The 23,468-nt window shown below is 46.2% G+C and overlaps 1 protein-coding gene across 1 annotated transcript in view; it reads left to right on the top strand.

Moving 5' to 3' along the window:
- Positions 1-23,468, top strand: part of ATP2C1 (ATPase secretory pathway Ca2+ transporting 1) — a gene marked incomplete at both ends in the record, with an annotated part of 105,143 nt that overhangs the window by 72,968 nt on the left and 8,707 nt on the right. The window contains 12 exons of the mRNA XM_080696333.1: positions 8-163; positions 864-932; positions 1,924-1,999; positions 4,599-4,665; positions 8,830-8,954; positions 9,952-10,049; positions 11,873-11,968; positions 12,057-12,146; positions 15,509-15,613; positions 17,677-17,833; positions 18,687-18,857; positions 20,244-20,341. Of these exons, the coding sequence (XP_080552459.1) occupies positions 8-163; positions 864-932; positions 1,924-1,999; positions 4,599-4,665; positions 8,830-8,954; positions 9,952-10,049; positions 11,873-11,968; positions 12,057-12,146; positions 15,509-15,613; positions 17,677-17,833; positions 18,687-18,857; positions 20,244-20,341 (1,308 nt within the window). The remainder of the gene's footprint in view (positions 1-7; positions 164-863; positions 933-1,923; positions 2,000-4,598; positions 4,666-8,829; positions 8,955-9,951; positions 10,050-11,872; positions 11,969-12,056; positions 12,147-15,508; positions 15,614-17,676; positions 17,834-18,686; positions 18,858-20,243; positions 20,342-23,468) is intronic.

The raw sequence follows: 23,468 nt of genomic DNA, 5'->3' as shown, positions 1-23,468 counted from the left end.
TCCCAAGGCCGTGGATCTTTCCATTGATGAGTCTAGCCTAACGGGGGAGACAACGCCTTGTTCAAAGGTGACGGCTCCTCAGCCGGCCGCCACCAATGGAGACCTCGCCTCCAGAAGCAACATCGCCTTTATGGGGACACTGGTCAGATGCGGCAAAGCAAAGGTACGGTTTTTCCTTTCGAAGAAAGCTGTTCCTTTGTTGTAACTGTTTTCTTAACTCCTTTTTGCTAATTTTATGTGTTTCTAAAATATATCACAAAGGAAAGACAGAGTGAACTTGACCTTTGGCAGCTGTTGTGCTATTGAGGGAAAGTATGTCAACGAATTATATATAAATGGATCCATCGTTCTTTCTGCCACGTGCTGGGTTACAGTAGACCCAGTGTCAAGACAAGCAGTGCTTCGCGGGCACGCTCAGTACTTGTTGGACAGGGTTTTATCTGGTTGGTGAAGTCCTGGCTAGAATGTTTTGACTGTAGTGTTCACCTTCTGTGGGAGCCCAACTCTTTTATTTCCTGGCTTCTGATATCTCACCAGTGTCGAAGGTAGCACTCCATAGTGCATTAGGGGAAGAATAAGCCACATAAAATGTGGCTACTGTGTATAAGGCACATTTCAATTTTAGAAGTACTAATGTAGGCCAAAGTGCAGTCAGAACTGAGCCAGTAAGAAGCTTAATGAGATGTGTTGTTTCCAGTGTTTGCATCTGAAAGGGTGAGCACTAGTGATAACAGCTTACAAGAGTAGACGTGCTGAGGGAGCCTTGGGTCTGCATGGAGAATGGGAAAGTGGTGTTTTGTTGTCTTGGTTAAGAATAGTGACTTTGTCTGAATATAAGTGAATTTTTATGTTTTTCCTCTTAGGGTATCGTCATTGGAACAGGAGAGAATTCTGAATTTGGCGAGGTTTTTAAAATGATGCAAGCCGAAGAAGTGAGTACTTGGTGTGTTAATGACACACTTGTTCAAGTCTGAGATTTAGTGATGCAGGTAGGGGAGGAGAGAAGTTGCTGGCTTCTTCTGTATCCTGTTGATGGCAACATTTTACTCAGAATGCCATTCATCGTCTCTGCTTATAAACTAGATGGAAGCCGTGCACTTGAAGGCCTGAGTTTGCATTGACAGCATTCTAAAAGAGGAAGCGGTGTAGTGTTTTTATAGACACTTAGCAGTGGGCTTTCTCGGATGACTTTCCTTGGTGCTGGGGAGGGCCTAGGGCGTCGCCTGTGCTCCCGCACCGAGCGCGCTCCGCCCCGGGACCACTCGTTAGTACGCACCTCAAACTGTGTCTTCTGTCAGAATTTTTTGCTACGTAATTCCAAGTAAGGGGAGAGTATTTCCAAATAAAAGAGTATTTTTGAGTTAAGAGTATTATCACTGAGCTTTCTCATTTAAATACTTTTTTATGCATGGTATTCTGTAAAGCCATGTTCTTCCAAAAGCGTCTGTGTTTCTCAGGTAAGCTGCCAAGGCTGCAGTTTGTTATGTGATGTGGAAAGCCGTCCCCAAAGCTTAGCCGCTGAGGGCCACTACGAAGAGAGGAAGTTAATGCAGGTCGGGGCCGCCTGCGGTCCATAGACTTGGTTATTAGACGTGTGGGCAGAGAGGGTCATGGGAGGCCGGAGCCAGCGGTCAGCCCCTCCTGGCGGAGCTGTGGAGAGAATAGTGTCTGGCCCAGCGGGAAGCCCAGGGAGGCACGGGCCTCAGCAGTTGAGTTCTTCTGGTCCTTATTGTGCGACCGTGGGCACGGCTTAAAACCCCAGGCTCAGCTCCCTCAGTGAGGGCGGTACTGGTCACCCTGAGGGGAGCTGCGTGGCTGACTTGGGAACGGGAGCAGCTCGCCCTTGGCAGAGCTCCTGGCAGCTGCTGAGGCATCGTGACCGAGCCCGCTGTGGTGAAGGATGCTCTTTTCCGATTTCTCCAGGCGCCGAAGACCCCTCTGCAGAAGAGCATGGACCTCCTGGGGAAGCAGCTCTCCTTCTACTCCTTCGGCATCATAGGTGAGGCGGGCCCGGCCTGCTTGCGCGCGGCGCCTTCCGAGTGGGGCGGCCTTACTCTGGTCCTGCTCATTTGCGTTTCTTTAAGCTTAACATTAGGTTTAAAACAAGTATAAAACCATTCCCGAATTACTGTCTTTTTCTGCAAAGAAAGATACAGAATTCTGTATGGTTTCTGAAACATCGTAGTGTTGGTCATCCTAGGCTCAGTAAAATGTGACAAATTGTTTTATGGACCGCTGCTTTTTGTTTCACATATCCTACCATAAATACCTTCTCATGAAATAGATGTCTACCTAACAGACTTAAACACTGTACAGTGTTCCATTTTGTGAATCTTTCAGACATCATTTTAGACATTGCTTTAGGGTTTTTTTTTTTTTTACACATATAAGTAATTCAGTGCAGATCTTGCCACTCTGCCCTGCTTTGATGCTGGGGGTCAATCCCAGGGGGGCTCCATCTCCAGCCCTTTTTCTTTCTGTTTTTATTTTGAGACAGATTCTTTGCTAGATTGCAGCACTCCCATCTCAGCTCCAAAGTATGAGACCACAGGCGTGGCCACTGCACCCAGCGCAGTGTGCAGATATTATCGTAAACACCTCCCGTGTTCTCCTCTCCTTGCCTCTGCTCTCCTCTCCTTCTTCTCTCTCTCTCTTTTTTAATTTCTTTTTAGTACTGGGAATTGAACCCAGGGATTTTCTATTTCTGAGCTATATCCCTGGCCCTATTTTATTTTTTCTTTTGAAACAGGCTCTCACTAAGTGGCTGAGGCTGGCCTCCAAACTGATCCTCCTGTCTCAGCCTCCCAGGGACTGGAATTATAGTCATGTGCCACACTGTGCCTGTCCCCTCATTTCTTTAGAATAAATTTTTAGAAGTAAAATTATTGAGTCAGTAATATACTTTAGCTTTTTTTTGGCTGACTTTGGGTATTGTCTTTAACTTCACAGGGGAAAAGACGTTTCATTGCTGTACCTCCCAGCGCATTGTTAGGACATGGAGTGCGCCGTCACATGCATGTGCTGGGCCTTTCTATTGCGGCTTCCACTGCCGACGGTTGCTGTGGTCCCTTCTTCTGTTAATGGCTTGAGTCTAGATTGTAGACTCTCTTTATAAAAAAAACAAACCTTTTGTTGCTTAAGTTACAAGTATTTTTTGTCCCCCATTTAAAAATTTCCTTTGAATGATAATAAACTTGATAGGAAGAAGATGTGTATAAACAAAACAGTCTTCCTGAGATTTTTTAGTACCCTTTTGTTGATGACCTTTGTAATTATTTCATAGTGGATTTGATAAGTGGAATGATATTTAAGACAATTAAATCTACTTTACCTAAATAGTGTACCTAAAACCAACCTAAATTTAGTGGTAAATATGCTTCAACCTATGTTATGATCATCTGGTTTTATGAAAGTATAAAATATTGGAGATAATTTTTTTTATAGGGCAGCCTGTGGAGTTGAATGAGAGTCACAATCTAGATCAGAAGTCATCAAACTTTTTTTTGTAAAGGACTAGACAGTAACTCTTACAGGCCCGCGTCCCGTGTCTTCTCTGTTGGAGATCCGTGACGTTGCTGTCCGTGTGGCGCACCCACGGAGGATAGGAGCATGGTGCTGCTGAGTTCGCATGGACTCCTTTCCAAGCCTGGCGGGCACAGCTGAGAGCTTGCCGACTCAGCGTCATTCATTGATGGCATTCCTCTGAGCAGGGCAGTATTTAGGTGGGAGGGCTCAGAGGGCCACCATGTAGGTTATCATTTTATACTTCTACAAAGATTAGACACCCTTTTTTGGGGTGGTATTCAGGACTGAACCCGGGGACATTCTCCCTCTCGGCGTCACTACCAGTCCTATTCTATGTTTTAGTTGGGAACAGTGTCTCACTGGTCACTGCAAGCTCCCGGTCTCTGACCTGCAGTCTTCCTCTCAGCCTCTCAGGGACTAGGATGGCAGCCACCGTGGCCGGCGAGAGTTTGCTGCTGTGCGCACTGGCATAGAGCACATCTTGAGGTCACTCTGCCAAACTGACACTACCGTGTTTTCTTTTTCCTCACCCACCTGGTGGCATGCCCTTTATCCCTGTTCTTTCTATAGTTAAAAAGTTAAACAGGGAGCATGCTTCATGTTGATTGTTTTAAATTTTTTAAATACCTCGGAAGTGGTAATTTTGAGGTGTCAGTGCAGTTTGCAGTGTGGGTCAGGCCCCTCACTCTGAGCCGGGCCTGAGCCTTTCATCCTGCACGGTATGCACCTTCTGTGTGGTGTTTGGATGCTGAGTTCTGAGGACTGAAGTTGCAGTGCTTGTTTCTGCAGAGTGGGTAGGAAGTCGAAGGCCTCTGCGTGTTTCTCTGGCCCGCCGCCTCCTGGCTTCCATTGTGTGCAAGGCTGGTGCTGTGGTCTGGAGCCGCCCTGGTGCCCCGAGGCCTGGGTAGGGTCAGGGCGGTCGAGGTAGGGAGGTGCGCAGTCCTCACCTCAAGCAGCATCAGCTGTGGTCTCCTCGCCTGGTGGGTTTTCGCAACGCCTCCCTGAGAGCCGGAGAGCTCTGTGCTGCAGATCCAAGGCTCCTTGGGATGTAATCGTATTTGATTTTGTTGCAGGTGTCATCATGTTGGTGGGCTGGTTACTAGGAAAGGATATCCTGGAGATGTTTACTATCAGCGTGAGGTAAGTTCTAGGGCTTCCTACGTGAGGTCTCTGCCTCTCATTACAGAGTGTGAAAGGGTTTAATACCGCTGTTTAAGGACGTGAGAAGCCACAGTATGTTGAGATGACCTCTAGAAAGCGAAAGCCTATAAGCAGAGCAGTGCAGAAAACCCATGCTGGATGTCTGGAATTATTAGTTCACTATTGCATTTTTATATAAATAGATTGTCAAATGGAAAACTAGCAGCATGAAAGAGAAAGGCCACAGTGTAGAGATGGAATGCTCCGCGCCTCTGAGGGAAAGCATTCAGGAAGAGAAGATATTTAGAATAAACAGAAACCGTCTATTTTGAGGGCTTTATTGCATCATGGTAGATGGACAGAATCTTTTAGAAAAGGATCAGAGAACAGAAAGTTTCTAAAAATGTCTTAATTAAGAAATGAAGATTATTGCTAAAATTAAAAATTCAGTCCCAGGAGGGTAGCCGGGCCAGCCTGTGCCGCTGGCCTGCCTGTAATCCTCACGCGTGGGAGGCCGAGTCCGGGGATTGCAGGTTCATGGCCAGCATGTGGCGACTTAGTGAGGCAACGCTTCAGAATAAGGAGGAAACGGCGCTGAGAATGTAGCTCAGAGGCAGAACCCCTGGGTTCAGACCCCAGTATCCCCCAAAATAAAAGACAAAGTGTGGGGCTGGAGTATAAGCTGAAGAGGCGTCAGCAGCCGGAACGTGGCGTCTAAAGGAAAGGAGGTGCCCGTGACCAGGGGCAGAGGGCACTGCCAGGAAACAGCCTTCCTGACAAGCAGGAGCCGAGAGAGGGGACATGATGTGAGAGCGATGCCCGGCACCTTCTCAAGCTAGAGCAAAGCGTGTGTCTTGAGCCTGGAAGCAGCAGGATGAAAACTCTGATCTACACCGCATTGTTAAAAAAAAAAAAAAAAAAAAAGCCAGTCAGTAGGGGAAGCAGGATCAGGCTGCCACCACACTTCTCCTCGGCGGCCGCTTCCTCATGGTGGGCCTTTTTGGACCCACTGAACACGCAGGCGCACGGCACCGCCGCAGGCAGCCGGCCTGTGCCAGAGACTTGTGCTGCAGTTGGAGCCGCTCACCAAGTCAGTGCAGGAGCGGCCCTGGGTTAGAATGGTCACGTTCCACGGGAACTAACGCCTGCTGAAAGATAAACTTTCCAGGGTGCCCCCAAGATCCATGTGTGGTTGCTAGAATCACTATGCTCAGTAAACACAAAGCTAGAGCCTCTTATATAATTATGATTTTCTTTGTCCAGAGACAATTTGTCAACCAGAGAAGATCCCTCTTAGTGCAGCATACCTGAGGTACTGCCTTCTCAGCTTCTGGAGAAAGAGGAGAGAGCTAACCCGATGCAGAAGGGATCGGGTTAACTTTTCATTAAGTCTTGATCTGCAGCAATATCAGATTATAGTAGAAGACCGTGGAACAGTCCAGCTAATTACAAACAGCAACGCAGATACTCAGAGTGTGTGTTTGTAACCTGTGCTTGTGTATGAATTCCAGGTTACAAACACATATTCTGAGTATCTGAACAAAGAAACAAAGGTGGGGGTGCTTATAAGAAAAGGCAGAGCTCACATAGGCCTGGAGGGAAAGAAACCCTGATGGCATCATGCAGTAAGCCAGGAGTTAGAGCCAGAGTATTTAAAGGAGAAACCGGGTAAATGATAAGGAATAGGCAGAATGAATAAGAGTTATTTGTGTTACAATGAAAGAATGGATTTTACTCAGTGGAGCAGAAGTACAATTTGAAACTCTTGGTTTGAGTCTGTAGTTAAAGCCATAGGTTAAGCCGGGCGTGGTGGCGCACACTTGTAATCTCAGTACTTGGGAGGCTGAGACAGGAGGATTGCACAGGTTAGAAGCCAGCCTCAGCTACTTCGTGAGGCTCTCAGCAACTTAGATCCTATTTCCAAATAAAATATAAAATAGGTCTGGGGGTGTACCCTGGAGGTAGAAGGCCCCGGGGTTTCATCCCCAGTACCACAAAAAACAAAACAAAAAAAACCCATAGGTTAGCTGGGCATGGTGGTGCACACCTATAATCCCAGTACTTGGGAGGCTGAAACAGGAGGATCTAAGGTTTGAAGACAGCCTCAAAATGTTGCAAGTCTCTTAGCCACCTTGTGAGACCCTGTTTCAAAACAAAAAATAAAATGATCTGGGAATGTAGCTCAGAGGCAGAATGCCTATAGGTTTAGCCTCCATTACTGCTAAAATTAAAATTAAAACAAAGCCACCATTAAAAAAGGGTCACATTTGAAATAAGTGAAAATGAAGTATGAGTTTGAGATATTATCCACTGGCATAGAATTGGACCCAATTTTAAGTTCTTTAGAATTTTTTTGCTGTTCTGTTTGCAGAGATTGACATCATGACTTTTATTCTTTCTTCATGATCTTTCAAAGTTTAAGAAATTAAAAATTTTAATAGACTAAAACTCATTCTATTTTGCAATTACCATATGGGCCCATTGGACTCTTATAAAGCTAAGATACATTACGGGCTCTTTAGTGATCAGATTCTTCCTAATTCTTGAAACCTTTTGCTGTTTTATCATCCTATGAATTAACACATTTTAAAATATGTTAAACATAAACAGCGATGAAGCGATGATCCTGGAGTCGGCCAGAAGGCTGATTCAGCAATCAGTCCTCACTGTCCTCTTTCCATTCGGCCGTCGTGCTGTGCTGTCCAGCACACGCGGTGACCATCGTTTAAGAAAGTATGCGCAGTCTAGAGGCCCGAACTGTGTACATCTTTTGTTGTTATAACGTTGAGTGGAAAAAGGTGAGAAATCAGGATTTTAACTTTCTACCGTAATGGCAAACAGAATGAACAGAGAAATCCTAATTGTTAGATCAGAAGATGAATGCACAGAGCTAGACAGGCGCTCTAAGCTAGGGTCACTGAAATCTCAAGTCTGTGAGGCCTTGGTGATTAGACTGTAAATTTTGTTAGGCTTGTGGATTGATGAGCGTTCAAACTGTATTTCTGAGAATGAAAAGAAAACAGGCGTTCTTTTTCATTTATTCAGGGGCAGGGGCTTTATTGTCCAGTGTTTTCAGTGTGAACCACTTTTTGTTGAAAAGTGTATGACACTCCTTCAGCTTTGCTGATCGCTTACCAACATTTACCCAGAAGCCCCGGAGGGAGCCGTGTGGAGGGAATGCCAGGAATGCCCTCGTCCCACCTCCCAGCAGAGTCAGAGAGGACCAGGAAGGACACAAAGACACACTTCACTCGCAAAGTTACAGAGGGAGATAGTGAACTTTAGAGAACCTGCCATAGGTACACACGCCCCAGATTTACCACTTTATGTGGTTCGTTGTTTTTTAATCTCTACTACTCTGGTTCCAAAACTTAGTCATCACCCCAAAGGAAAACCCTGCACCATTGAGTCTCTTCGTGTCCTCCTCCTCGCCTCCCCAGCATTAATCCGCGCTCTGTCCCTAGGGTCTCCTCTCCTAAATGTTGCATACACAGGGAATCGTACAGCATGTGGTCTTTTGTGTCTGGCCTTTTCCTGTAACATAATGCTTTTAAGAATCACCCTTGGATTAGTGTTTGTTGCTTTGTGTGGCTCAGCCCGCCAGGTGATGGGTATTCGGCCCATTTCTGTCTTTTGACTCCTGTGAATACTGCTGCTGCAAATAGATACAATTTCCTTCCTTCCTTCCTTCCTTCCTTCCTTCCTTCCTTCCTTCCTTCCTTCCTTCCTTCCTTCCTTTCGTTTTTGGCAGTGCCAGGGATTGAACCAGGGCCTGACATATCTTAGGCAAGAGCTCTACCACTGAGCTACATGCCCAGCCCTACAAGTTTTTGTTTCGTGTTTGTTTTTATCCATAATTTAAAAGTGGGGAAACTACGCCACACAGGTGGGTTAGTGAGTAGCCGGTAGTGCAGGGTCACACAGGTGAAGGCACGTGCACGGGCACAGAGCCAGGCGGTGCGATGGCAGCGCCATGCTCTAAAGCACGCGCACTCTGGCAGCTCCAGAGTCCAGTACATCAGCTTCCTCTTCCTTCCCACAGAGCCATTTTGGGGAATTGACAGAATTGATGATTCTTCATTTCATTTTAAGTAACATCCAATTCAGAGTATTGCTCTGGTGACCGTGGAACTCACATCTGAACACTGCGTATGTCGATTTCAGTCTGGCCGTGGCGGCCATTCCGGAAGGCCTTCCCATTGTGGTCACGGTGACCTTGGCCCTGGGTGTTATGAGGATGGTGAAGAAGCGGGCCATTGTGAAGAAGTTGCCGATTGTGGAAACTCTGGGTGAGTCTGGCAGGAGTGCTGGGTGGCGACAGTGAGCTGTGCTCAGCTTTTAGGGTTTTTGTTGTAGAGTTTTGTAGAATGTTTTGCATGTAGCAGTGTATGGTATTATTTTTTTCCTCTGGTGCTAGGGATTGAACCGAGGAGCTACTTTATTTTTTATTTGAAAACAGGGTCTCTAGGTTACTGACAGCCTCGGTAAATTGTTGAGGTTGGCTTTGAACCTGCAATTCTTCTGTCTTAGCCTCCCAAGTACTCGGATTCAGACCTGTACCACTGTGCCTGATATTTTGGATGGCTTTAACAACCAAAAATAAAAAATAAAAATAAAGATAATTAAAAATTTATATCTCTCAGGAGAATTTTTTTTGCATGGAGATTCTTCTAATGCTTAAATCATGTTTTAAAAAGTTGATACAGCAAATGAATGAAACCTTAGAGTAAAATTAATAGAATTTTTTTTGATATTTCAGGAAAAATAGCCGATAATTACAGATCTCAAAATGTCATACATGAGTTGAATTTGCTTATAAGAACAGTCAGTATATTGTAGTTATGTTGCTGTAACATAACTGTATTCATTATATGCTTTAAAAATAAATTTAGGCTGTTTAAAATGTTTTAAATTTGTGGTTTGCACTTTGATATTGAGAAGGTGAACTACCTTAAAAATTCTCGACTGAAAAAAGTATGTGGATTTGTATTTAGGAACCCTCCAAACTTCCTGGAAAACATACATGATTTTATATATGTTATACAAAATAATTGTATAAACAACATTAAGTAGCTTTGTAGAAACTCAATAAGAAATGAACACTAATTTGTGTTAATTTTAGAAAGTTGGCCCTGTGTTGACGCCCGCACAGTGTGGCGATCAGTCTGACGTCACCAGCGCGTCAGCTGAATGAAATCCGCAGCTTGTGACGGCCCCAAGTCTTTGTCTCTTCTCTCCGGCGCGCACCTCTGTTCTTTTGGTGATAGGCTGTGATCTGTTCTCTAGGCTGCTGTAATGTGATTTGTTCAGATAAAACGGGAACACTGACGAAGAACGAGATGACGGTCACGCACATCTTTACTTCAGAAGGTCTGCATGCGGAGGTATTCTGTGGTGGTTTATTTTAAACAAGAGTGTGTCTTTGTTCAGCCACGTGTGCTTAAGATTCTTGACAAGCCAGTGTCTCGGCTTCACCGGGCTGTGAACTACCAGTGTTGTCATCCTTCCCACGAGGCCAGCTGGGTCTGGGCCTCACTCCACCTCACGCTGGCTCAGTTTCCCCTTGCTGCCCTCCATCAGTTGCCGCTCCAGCCCCCGGGCCCCGTCCTGTCGATGGTGACATCGGTCACTCTGCCGCGGCGCCATCGTCAGCACCCGCCCGTGTGGCCTTCATCTCTCACCTGGGCTTCCGGGGCCCAACGGCCGCCCTGCGTCCATCCTGATGTCCTCAGTCTGCGCAGCTTGGCGCTTTGCACTTCTATTTTGTCATACTGGGGTTTGAACACTGAGTTGCCTTCCTCTCAGCTACGCCCCAAGCCCTTCGGATTGATTGATTGATTATTTATTTATTTATTTATTTATTTATTTATTTTTGCATGGTACTAGGGATGGAACCCAGGGACATTCTACCTTCGAGCTCTACTCCCAGCCCTATTTTTTATTCTTTATTTTGAAACAGGGTCTCACTGAGTTGCAAAGGGCCTCATTAAGTAGCTCAGACTGTCCAAGAATAGCGATCCTCCTGTCTCAGCCTCCCAAATGCTGGGATTACAAGCTTGTGCCACCACGCCCAGCTCTTATTTTTTATTTTGAAACTGGGTCTCACTAAGTTGCTGAGCTGGCCTCAAATCTGTGATCCTTATGTCTCAGCATCCCATGTACGGGATTACTAGGCGTGCGCCACCGCACCCAGATTGAAGGGATTTTTTTAGAGCCAGATTTTGCGTGTGCTACTTCCTAAATTAAGATGCTTCAATGTTTTGTAATTTTGACCAAGATCGTGGCCCATTTTGAAACAGGGTCTTTGTAAGCTGCCGAAGCTGGCTTTGAACCTGTATCCTCCTGTCTTAGCTTTCCAAGTACTGGCATTACAGGTGTGTGTCCCTGTACTCGGTGTGTACTTGTGTTTATTAGGTTCATTTATTTATTTATGCAACCTCAAATGAAGCTCTTGGTGTTTAGGGGTTAGGTGTGATTAAGGACGTCCAAAGCCGTGTTGAGGGACGGGCCTTTTCTCGGGGCTGTTGGGCGTTTCGTGTGCTCATGTGGTCCAGTTGTGGGAGATAGATGGTAGTGTCTCTTCTAAGTCCATCATTTACTATGTTAAGAATTAACCATTGTTCTTTTCTTTCTAAAGTATATTCTTTTATTGTGAATTTTGATTTTGTTTGAATTGATTGGCTCTAGCCATGTGGAACAAAATATCTGTGTTTTTAAAATTGCATGTAATATGCTATGTTAAAGTAGTTTATAAGTGAGCAAATTTCTTAATGTCTCTTGAGTCTGCGTATTTACAAAAAAAATTCGGCTTTTATTTAGGTCATAGGTTCATTTCACATGCTAGTTTGGTAACAAATTTGAGTTCTTTGCGTATTATAGTATGCTAGATAAGTGTAGCAGTATATAAATTTAAGCTGACTTAGGCATAGAGATTTTTATGGTTTACCAATGCTTTCTTACTGTAAGCAGAAGATGGTATTTCTCTGTTAATCATTGGTAAAAAAAATTAGGATCAATCTCTATAACTATTACATGTTCTTAGACAGTTTTATTGCTTTTCTAGGTGCACGTTTTAACATTATTACAACGTAGAAAAATGAAGCGAACTCAAGCTAGTTTTTGGTTCTCATAAATCCCGTCGGTGTCTCCTGTTTGTTCAGTGGGTCTGTATCACTTATGTACTCGTTTGCAATATCTGCGTTTTCAGGTTACTGGAGTTGGCTATAATCAGTTTGGGGAAGTGACTGTTGATGGTGATGTTGTTCATGGATTCCACAGCCCAGCTGTGAGCAGAATTGTTGAGGTAGGTACTTCCTTCTTCAAGAGGGCCTCCTTCTTCCCGATGACTTGCGGCGAGTGATGGCTTCATAGTTGGTGTGTGTTTCCCTCAGGCGGGCTGCGTGTGCAATGACGCTGTGATTAGGGACAGCACTCTAATGGGAAAGCCAACGGAAGGAGCCTTGATTGCTCTCGCAATGAAGGTATGTACCCGATTCCTCCTCCTCGATACCTCCGGTGTTACTGTCACAGCAGAATGTAAGGACCTCCATTTCAGAACGTCTGGTTTATAGGTAGTGAAGAAGACTCAGAATTTCATTGGTTTTGCAGCCTCTTGGGTCCCAGTTTTACTCCTGAAAATGGGGAGCATTGAGCTATTTCAGCATAACATATTCCTTACTTGCGAGGTACAAACTGATGACCAGTTGAAGTTTCTTGTTGGAGAGCGACACTTCTGTCTTCCGTACTCTTGAGATCAGTGCGTGCAAAACTTTATATGCCAATTGCTGATTAAACTTAAAGCGTGCCAGGCGTGGTGGCGCACACTCTCGTAATCCCCGCGCTTGGGAGGCAGAGACAGGAGGATCGCGCAGGTTTGAAACTTAAAGTGTATGAGAGACAGTGTTTAATATCCCATGTAAAGATACCAAGCTGTCATCAGAATTAGTTTTTCTCCTCTAGTATTTCCTTTCTCTCCTTTACCAGTTTCTGTAGATGAGTGTCGGGATGTATATGGAGAGTATTGTTGTCAGTGATCTCTTTTAGTTGGTCTTATATCCCAAATTAGAAGACTTAAAGGTCCACTCAGTCTTTGCAACAAAAATACCTGCTGCTGAGCCGGGCGTGGTGGGCACGCTTGTCATCCCAGCATTTGGGAGGCTGAGATCAGAGGATCGCGGTTCGCGGCCAGCCTCAGCTACATAGTGAGGCCCTCTGCAACTCAGTGATACACGGTTTCAAAAATAAAGAATAAAAAATAGGGCTGGGGGTGTAACTTGGAGGTCAAATGCCCCTGGGTTCCAACCGCAGTACCACAAAAAACAAAAATGCTGCTACTTTTCCAATAGTTCGAGAAAACTTGAAACTTATGTGAAACAGAATGCTTCTGAGAGCCAATAGAGAATTATGGACTACAATAACACACTGAAGTTTACAACAAACTCGTTGCCTTCAACATCCATCTGTCTGTATGTTCACACACACGCTTTCTCTATGGAAAACTACATATCTTTATCACTTGGCCTCCTTATGACTAAGAAGCACAGTATGGCCTTTTAAAAGACTCTTGAGCAGCGCCGGGCGTGGTGGGCACACTTGTCATCCCAGCATTTGGGGGTTCACGGCCAGCCTCAGCTACTCAGGCCCTTTGCAACTCAGTGAGACCCTGCTTCAAAATGAAGAATAAAAACTACAGCTGGGGGTGTAGCTTGGAGGTACAATGCCTCTGGGTTCCATCCTCAGTATCACACACACCAAAATTACTAACTAAATGCACTTAAACATTGACTGTGGAATCCTGTAATATCCTGTGTTAGACTACCTTCATGGTAGACCATCTGCACGTACTAGGTAGGAGTTAGTACTGACATTCTGAGAATGAATATAAGGCAGGCAAAGGCTAAGTCCAAATCACTGAGCCCCATCCAAGAGCGAAGCACATTCAGAGCTGGGAGATAGGCTTTAAAGCTTAAGGGTTTGGATGAGGTACGCTAGAGAAAGAGCTAGAAATAAAGCATACACATCTTCACATAACCCACAGTTCTCTTGGCTCTCATTGCCAGTGGCCTCCTTTAGAAACATCTTGCTTTACACAAATCTCAATTTTCTCAAACTGCTTTTAAAAGGAAGAACACTTAATATTTGTTATGAAAATAGCAAAGCCAGCTTTAGGTTTCTTGCTGAAACAAGCATAGGACTTAGGATGTGAGATCAGCTGGGACGAAGGAAAGGTCATTGAGAACGGCCCCATCTGTCCTCAGCACGGTGTTTTGTTGTTGTTGTTTTGGGGGGGCAGTATTGGGCATGGAACCCAGGACATTCTACTTCTGAGTGACACGCCCAGCCCTATTTTTTGTTCTTTATTTTGAAACAGTGTCACACTGAGTTGTGAAGGGCCTCACTAAGTAGTTGAAGGCTGTCCATGAAACATGATCCTCCTGTCTCAGCCTCCCCAGTGCTGGGATGACAAGTGTGCGCCACCACGTCTGACCTTTTCTTTCTTTCTTCTTTTTTTGTACTGGGGATGAACCTAGGGGCATTCCATCTCTGAGCTATACCCCAGACCTATTTTTAAAATTTCATTTAAATAGGGTCTCGCTAGGTTGATGAGACTCTTACTACCTGAGGCTTTCTGTGCCAGCCTCCCAAGGACTAGAGTCACAGGAGTGGGCCGTACACCCAGCTTCCCAGCACACTCTCATCTGATACACATTTTAAGAAGTTGACAGGATGACAGAGCTAGAATAAGAGCAGCAAAGAGTAATAAGAGCAGAACTGGCTGTGTCTAGTCAGCTGGCAATCTGGATGGGATAAAAGGTGTCTGAACAGCCAAGAGGATCGCTAAATAGGCAGTATATGCTTGTTTCTGGAGACTCTTCAAATGCCAAGAAGAGTCTGAACACATTTCATCAGAAAACCAGTATCAGTGAGCTTAAAACTTTTTTTTTTCTGGCAGGTCTGGGGATGGAACCTAGGGGCATTAGACCTCTGAGCTGCACCCCTAGCCCTATTTTTGTTGTTGTTGTTGTTGTTTATTTTGAAATAGAGTCTCACTAAGTTGTGGAGGGCCTCACTAAGTAGCTGAAGCCGTCTGCGAACTGCAGTCCTCCAGTCTCAGACTCCCGAAGGCTGGGATTACAAGAGTGTGCCATCATGCCCGGCCCGCTAAAAACATTTTTGAAGACGTTTTTATTGTAGCCAGCTGTGATGGTGCACACCTGTAATCTCAGTACTTGGGGGCTGCTTCAAAACCAGCCTCACTAACTTGGTGAGACAGCAACATAGACCCTGTTTCAAAATAAAAAAATAAAATGGGGCGGGGTGGGAGTGTAGGTCAGAGGTAGAATGCCTCTGGGTTCAACCTCTAATACCAAAGGAAAAACAGGCTTTTTGATGTTTGGAGGAAGCGGTAATGAGCTATGGGGAGGTTAGAGAGCTGGTATTGGTGGCAGTCAGGATGCAGGGACAGCGGGAGAGGAATAGGCAGGCACCAGGGGAGACAGGTTCGCGTCCTTGTGAAGGGTGCGGTCAAACAAGCTTGGGCCGGCTGTGACAGTCCCGCCTGGTACTGACCGGGCACCTTTACTTATTTGTAAAGTAATCTGAGTGAGCAGCTGGGGTTGCTCATCCAGTCAGTGCTGAAGGCTGGTGTGTTCCTGTCCAGGGGACGCCTTGCTCCTGTTGCTCAGGGAAGCACACTGCATATACTCGGAACCGTGCTTCTCTCCGCCATTGTTGAATAACAGGCCCATTATCTCTAACCAGCCAGGCTGCAAGTTGTAGCTCTGTTGTTTGTTAAAAAGGATTGCCTGGCGGCTAAAATGATCTCTTTATTTTCTTTACCCAGATGGGTCTGGACGGACTTCAGCAAGACTACATCAGGAAAGCTGAATACCCTTTTAGCTCTGAGCAGAAGTGGATGGCGGTTAAGTGTGTGCACAGGACACAGCAGGTATCTGTGTGCTAGGGGCTGACGGCCTCCCCTGCGGACGCCTGCACCCAGCGGGCACAGGAGGACCCGCGGCGCTGGGCCTGTCGTGGCGTCTGTCGCACGTGCTTCTCAGGGCCTGTAGAGTCTGCACAGCTGCCTGCGCCCAGCCTCGCCTGTGTGGCGGAGCTCGCGGCGGCGTGGGCCTTTGCAGTGCTGGCGCTCTCCCTGGCTCTCCCGGGCTCTGCCTTCACTGGAGAGGTGTCCTGTCCTCACGCAAACAGTCCACATCATTTTGTGGAAAAGTTATTCCCGAATGTGTGTCGTTCATGTTGATTGATCTGTTTACAAACTGACAAAGTGCTATGCATTGATATTCTAAGATCTCACCTTGTTCTTGGGTGCTTTAGAAATGTTTACAGTTAATATAATGAAGACTTCTGATTTATCTACAGCGTCTAATTATTTCACCATAGTTGCTGTTACCAGCTTGATAGACTTACTTATTCTTAAATATATTTTTGGCTGGGTGTGTTGGCCTCATATCTAGAATCCTTATATTTAGGAGGCTGAGACAGGATTGCAGGTTTGAGGCCAGACTCAGCAACTTAGGGAGACCATGTTTTAAAATAAACATAAAATAGGGCTGGGGTATATAGTTCAGAGGCAGAATGCCCCTGCGTTCAGCCCCTGTCCCCAATATGTATTAGTTAGCTTTCCATTTCTTTTATAGGAGTGGGTAATTACATACTGTTTTCATCTGTGAGGCATCTGTGGGCAGGTAGGAAGAGATGAGTAGGAAGCCCCGGCCGGCTTGGCTCACACTGAACCTGTGAGCAGTCTGCTGGGGGCTCTGCTCATGTTCTGTCCACGGGAGGGAGACAGTTAGAAACAAAACTATTAAAACAGCCGGGCGTGGTGGCGCACGCTTATAATCCCAGCATTTGGGAGGCTGAGACCAGAGGATCGCGGTTCGCGGGCAGTCTTAGCTACATAGTGAAGACCTCTGCAACTTAGTGAGACCCTGTTTCAAAATAAAGATTAAAAAATAGGACAGGGGCTGTAGCTCAGAGGTCAAATGCCTCTGGGTTTCATCCCCAGACCCGCAAAAAAAAAAAAAAAAGAAAAACTTAATAAAACAAAATACCTAATACTTTAAATCTTGTAACATGAAGCTTTCAGAACTGCATCAGGCAAATTTCAGCTGATTTCTTTGACTATGTAGTTAAATAGCGAGAGCATGCAGTGCTGCGCTCCTCCGACCCGGCGGGGCGCCAGGTGCGCAAGCCTCCCCTCGCCTCAGCGATTGCCCCGTGTAGAGTTGGGACAGCCTTCCGCGGCTCTGCATTACGAGCTGCTGCGGGTTTTTTGGTGCTGCTTGGGACTGAACTCAGGGACATTGTACCTCTGAGTACACTTCCAGCCCTGCTTTTACTTTTACTTTGAAACAGGGTCTCGCTGGGCTGCTGAGGGCCTCACTAAGGTATTGAGGCTGGCTGTGAGCCTGCGATCGTCCTGTCTCAGCCTCCCGGTTGCTGGGGTTAAAATGTGCGCCACCACGCCTGGCCCATCATAATCTGTTGGATGTTACTTTTTATTGTGTTTGTTTTCGTCCTGCTTGGGATTGATGCCAGGGCCTTGCACGTGCTAGGAGGAATATTTCTTTCAGTATTACAGAGTAAAAAGTCTGAGAAGCCCAGTTGCCAGGTGGCCGTGAGAATGGAATGGGTCATGGGTAGGTAGGAGCAGGTGTAGGTAGTCTCACATAAAACGCTCGACCGTTGCTGCCGGCACATAACGATCTTCTTGCTGTCCCTGTTGCACTGTGACGGGCCTCTTCCCTGAATCCAGTACGTGATGGGGGCTCATAGAGCCCCAGCCCTTGGTTGTGTGGGCGTGAAGCATCTGTCTCCTGCGCAGGTGTGCACAGCTGCGGAGGAGCGTGGTCTTCACTGCTCGAGTGCGGCTCTGAGCCCTAGGGCTGGGCGGCTTCCATGGGGTTCTGTCACTGCCTGTTGTGTGTTCGTGACTCCGATAGCAGTCTGTACGAGTCGAAATTAAAGTTGTATTTGGTATGTTTTTCTTAGGACAGACCAGAGGTTTGTTTTATGAAGGGTGCCTATGAACAGGTGATCAAGTACTGCACGACGTACCACAGCAAAGGGCAGTCCCTGGCGCTCACCCAGCAGCAGAGGGACACGTACCAGCAGGAGAAGGCGCGCATGGGCTCAGCGGGGCTCCGAGGTGAGCTGCGTGGCGGTGGCCCTCCTTCACGCAGGCGGCCCTCCTGCCGTCCAGCTGCCTTCGTGCCAGGCGTTGTCCAGCTGCGGCTCTAGCTGGCTGTCCAAAGGCGGGAAGTGGAGAAGAGAGTGGAATGCGGAAACTCTTCTTGCTCCCCGAGGAGCTGAAGAGGCTTTGTCTTAGCAGGCTTCTCCGGGGGGAGGTGAAGTGACTCCCTGTCGGTAGGCTCAGAATGTGTTCTCCCGCACGGAAGGGTCGAGCTCTGTGTCTTCAGCGAGTGCGTGCCCTGCCGCGTGCCGCCCTCCTCTGGCTTTGAGGTGGGAGCTGCTGCCTGGATGGCCGTGGTGGCACGCGCACACCGCGTGCACGCCGGCTGCCTAGGCTGGGGACGTGTGGGGCTGAGGGCCGGCTCTCACCTGGCCTCACCTGTGAGCACTCCTCGCGCTGTGCAGAGGCGTGTTTAATCCCCCAGAGGAGCGGGGGTGGGGTGGGGGTGTGGGCTTCCTTTCTTGTATGTGTACCAGGCCGGGTGTGCAAGGGCTCAACTAGGGTTTCAACTAGGTTGATGCGAGTCTCACTACTTGATGAGGCTGTCCTTCAACCTGCTAGCCGCCTGGCTGAGCCTCCCAAGTACTGGACTAGAGGTGTGTGCCTCCATGCCCAGCTCTCCTTGAATGTTTAACGGCTTTTTTAAGCTACCCATGGCAGAACCATTAAACTCTGTCTTGACATGAGGCAGTTCTTCTTTTTAAGATGAGATACTATCTTAAGAGATGTGGTGATCCTGAAGCATTCAGTTACCAGCTCATGTTTCCGCTGCTCACACGTTCTCTGGGCTCTACGATTGTTTCCTCAGTTCTCGCACTGGCTTCCGGCCCTGAGCTGGGGCAGCTTGCCTTCCTCGGCCTGGTGGGGATGATCGACCCTCCGAGGACGGGTGTGAAGGAGGCTGTCGCGACGCTCATTGCCTCAGGAGTGTCCATCAAGATGATCACCGGGGACTCGCAGGAGACGGCGGTTGCCATCGGTAGGTCGGCTGCTGCCTTGGGGTCTGAGCGGGTTCTTGTTCTCTCTGCATGGTTTTGTGTACCAGCAGGTGTGATGCATATGTACATAGTCCAGAAATTAATTATACATTTAAAGTAAATTTTTGCTCTGAGTTTATGTACAATTAAGATTGACGATAGTTTAAAAAGCTATGCTTTATTGAAAACACGTAAGTAAGCCAGGCGAGGTGGCACATGCCTGTAATCCCAGCTCCCTTTGAGGCTAAGGCAGGAGGATTGCAATTTTGAGATCAGCCCAGACAATGTAGTGACACCTTGCCTCAGAAGAAAGCTTTAAAAGGATGAGGATATAGCTCAGGGGCAGAGCTTGTCTGGCATGGCTGAGGCCCTGGGTCAGTCTCCAGTCCCACAAAAAAGGACGGAAGGACACCATATGACTGAATCATTATAGGATCATATGTGTGTTTTATTCACAGAAGTGTAACTGAGTCTTTTAAAATATTTGGCAGTACTGGAGGTTGAACCTGAGTGTTCAACTTCTAAGCTAGCCCTTGTTATTTTTCATTATGAAATGGTCTCACTAAGTTGCCAAGGCTGGAAATGAACCTGAGATCCTCTTATCTCAGCCTTCCAAATAGTGGTATTATAGACAGGAGCCACTGTGCCTGGCTATTACACTTCACAATCCACTATGCTGACAGACCCAGCTCAGTAATGTGAAAAAGACACATGAAATTTTTTCCTTTCAACTTAAAATATAATTTTCAAAGTAGACTTATACATAACTATAAAGAAGATAGCTTGTTATATATAATTCTGTGTTCTCATATGTGTTGTTTGAATGCTATTTAGATTACCTTAACTATAAACTGTAATTCATACTGATAAATTCAACAGTTGGCTAAATCCCATTAATTTTGATTTTATTAATTTGGAGAGGATCTTGGGTAGAAGTTCCAAATTTTATGTTATCTAGTAAGAAGGGTGACTAGAAACATATTGTTGAAAAAAAACCCTTTTCAGCATTTATTTTATTTACATGCCACTACATGGTCACTGCAGATCTGCCAGTTTTGTCTGGCCTCAGACACTGTCCACAGTGTGCTCTGGACTTCGTCACAATTGAGCTGCAGAGCAGAACCTGATTGTTCCAGTTTTAGCTCTTGGGGCTCACTGGCTTAAATAGTGAAAAGTCTTTATTTACAAATTTAAGCAAAAACAAAATAGACAAACAGAAAGCCCTAGATTTACTACAAATTCAGATGGGCTTGTGTTACTAGTGATTTGTCTTGTAACCCCTTTATATAAAGACTCTTGAGAATAGAAAACCATGCTGACTGAGCACAGAGACGACTGTCCATCGGGCAGACCAGCAGTGTTCATTAGGCCTTTCTGTCTTTCCCTAGCCAGTCGTCTGGGATTGTGTTCCAAAACGTCCCAGGCAGTCTCGGGAGAGGAGCTCGACGGCATGGATGTCCAGCAGCTTTCGCAGATTGTACCAAAGGTAGGCCTGGGCGGGGCCTCTAGACCCAGACTCTTCTCAGTGGCGGGCATACTGCTGCCTCACAAATGCTCACCTACAAGTGATGGGGCGGGACCACCAGATGGCTTGATCCACATTTTGATCACATGGTGGTGGGATTGAACTCAGGAACATTTTACTTCCAAGCAATACCCCCAGCCTATTTTATTTTTTAACTGAAAACAGGCTCTCTAACTTGCTCAGAGACTGACTGAGTTGCTAAGGCAGGTTTCAAACCTACGATTTTCCTGTCTCGGCTTTCTAAGTACTAGAATTACTTAGGAAGTACTGCCACACCCAGCTTAATCTTATTGGACAAAGTCTTATTGTCCAATACTTAGGATGTGATCATCATAACTTGTGCAAAATTATTAACTTTAGCTAGAACCAAGTTCCTCTCAGGAAAGTACTATGGAAATTAATAGTGCTTGTATTTACAAACTAGAGAATGAAGACAGGCTGTTACTTATACTTCTTATCCTTTTAATTTTAGCATGAGTATAGGATTTTTTAAAAATGGAGCTATTGTTTACCTACAGTAAAAGTCATTTTTAGTTCATAGTTCTCAGCTTTGGCAGTGCGCAGGCTTGCTCCTCTGTGATCAAGATGCAGGCTGCTCCCTCACCCCGGCTCACGGCTCTCACGTCATTGGCTGCTCCCCCGCCCCTGACTCAAGGCTCTCAAGCCATTGCTGCTTCCTCACCCCGTCTCATGGCTATCACGTCATTGGCTGCCGCCCCGCCCCTGTCTCACGGCTCTCACGTCATTGGCTGCTCCCCCGCCCCTGACTCACGGGCTCTCACGTCATTGGCTGCTCCCTGGCTCCCATCCCTGCAGCCCCATTCTTGTCCTTCCCAGAATCTCAGTGGAGTCATGGGCTGAGGCTTCTGCCTCTGCTGTGTTCACTCGGTGTGGCGCATCTGAGATTTAGCCATGATAGTTGCATGTCTTAGTAGTTCTCTCTCTCTCTCTTTTTTTTCCTTTCAGTACTGGGGATGGAACCCAGGGGCATTCTACCTCCGAGCTACACCCCTCCCCCAGCCCTGTTTATTATGCTTCATTTTGAAACAGGTCTCACTGAGTTGCCAAGGGCCTCACTAAGTAGCTGAGGCTGTCTGCAAACCATGATCCTCCTGTCTCAGCCTCCCGATGCTGGGATGACAAGCGTGCCCACCATGCGCGGCTGGTTTGTTCTTTTATTGCTGAGTAGAATAAAAGAGCTACCTTTATTCTACCGTGTGACACACCTTAGGAGATTTGTTTGCTTTCCAGTTTTTTTTCTGATTGGATAAAGCCACTGTAAACATTTGTGGACCAGTTTTGCATAAAAAACACATTTTCATTCTCTTGGCTACACCACCATTCTAATAGGTGAACACCATTCTAATAGGTATCTGATTGTGGTTTTAATTTGCTTTTTATATGCTTATTTTCACATCTTTTTATGTGCTTATTTTCTATATTCTTTATTGAAAGACCTTTCCTACTTGTGTTTTAGAAATAATGTTTTTTTTTCTTGCTTTTGTGTAGATGTGCAATACTTGGGATTGAAGCCAGGGACATTCCACCTCTGATCTACACCCCTAGTCCTTTTTGATTTTCTATTTTGAAACAGGGCTTCATTAAGCTGCCGAGGGCCTTGCTAAGTTGCAGAGGCTGGTCTCACACCTGCAGTTCTCTTGTCTCAGCCTCCTAGGTACTAGGAATACAAGCATGCATCTTCATACCAGGCCTAATGCTTTCTTATGACCAGATATTGAGAATTTTAAAAATAGAAATAAAGTTCTTTGTCAGATACTTGTTTTAAAGATATTTATTTCCAGCTTATGGCTTGTCTTTTCATTCTCTTCAAGCTGTCTTGAAAGAGCAGATTCTAAATACTGATTAAATCTAGTCCATCAGCTGCTTTTTCGGACCACGCTTTTGTTTTCCAAGGACTCCGACCCCAGGGTCACCAAGCCGCTCTCTGTTTTACCCAGAAGCCTCACAGCTTCAGCGCCACACTCTGATTCCTCCCGAGCTGACTTTGGTGGGTGCTGAAATGAGCCGCGGGCGTTTTCTTTTCACATGGGTGTTCACTTGGTACAGCAACATTTGTTGAAAGGACTGTTGGTTTTTCATTGGAATACCTTTTTTCCTTTGGTTATAATGCTTTTCTGGTGGATCGTTTGATAGGAAAAAAGATGCCTCCTGTTCCATAACATAGCAGCTCACTTAGACCAGGTTCCCTTATCTGAAATTGTTTTATTAACTTGGACTGCTCACTGTGGGGCCTAACAGACCCTGCCTGGCAGGCACACAGGGTCCAGGAGGAGGGCCTGGTAGAATGTGTTTAACAAAGCTTGGTTTGTTCTTTATAGTGTTACAAGCCTGAACATTGATTTTATGAAACTTTGACATTTCTGAAATCATGTTTTAATGGTCACTCAGTATTTTGTTGGGAATACCACGTGTGTATACACATACAGCATGTATACACACATATAAATGTGATTATATAACCATCCCTTATAGACTTTTGAGCTTTCATATATGTTTTCATTGCCATCAGTAATACTCTAAGGATAATAACAGTAGCAACCATTTGTTATGTCCCAGGCAGTACATATATGACACCATGATCTCAGTTGCTCCTTATTGCGACCTCTTTTGGGGGGTGTCCAGGGCTTAGGGCCAGCTGCAGTCCAGCGCTGAGGAGCCCAGCCCTTTAGTTTCATCTTGAGACGAATCTCACAGTTGGACCCTCCAGTCTCAGGCTCCTGAGTCTGGGGTCGTAGGTGTGCGCCACCATGCCCAGCTGGCAATCCCGTTTTAAAACTGTAATAAGGAATACACTTTTTGTAGATACTGAGTTTGATTTGTAGCGTAGCTGAGCAGATTGCACATGCCCCGCCCCAGCTCCACGTCCCCTCTAGTTTCCCCTCATTAATACTGCGCTCGGCTGCAGGACTGTAACTAAAGTCATGGTCGCTTTCAATGTGCTGTCGGTGTGGCTCGCTACATGAAGGCTGGCTTTCTGTGCCGTGTCCTGGGGGCTCTGGCCCGTACCTGTCCCCGCAGTCCTGTGGAGAACTGTCCCCTTGGCCACGGCCTGTGCTCTTGCTCCTCG

The sequence above is a fragment of the Muscardinus avellanarius genome, assembly GCF_963383645.1.
Source record: "Muscardinus avellanarius genome assembly, chromosome: 5".
Taxonomy (NCBI): Eukaryota; Metazoa; Chordata; class Mammalia; order Rodentia; family Gliridae; genus Muscardinus; species Muscardinus avellanarius.
Note: the sequence above shows the minus strand (reverse complement) of the source record. Positions and strands in the feature narration are given on the sequence as shown.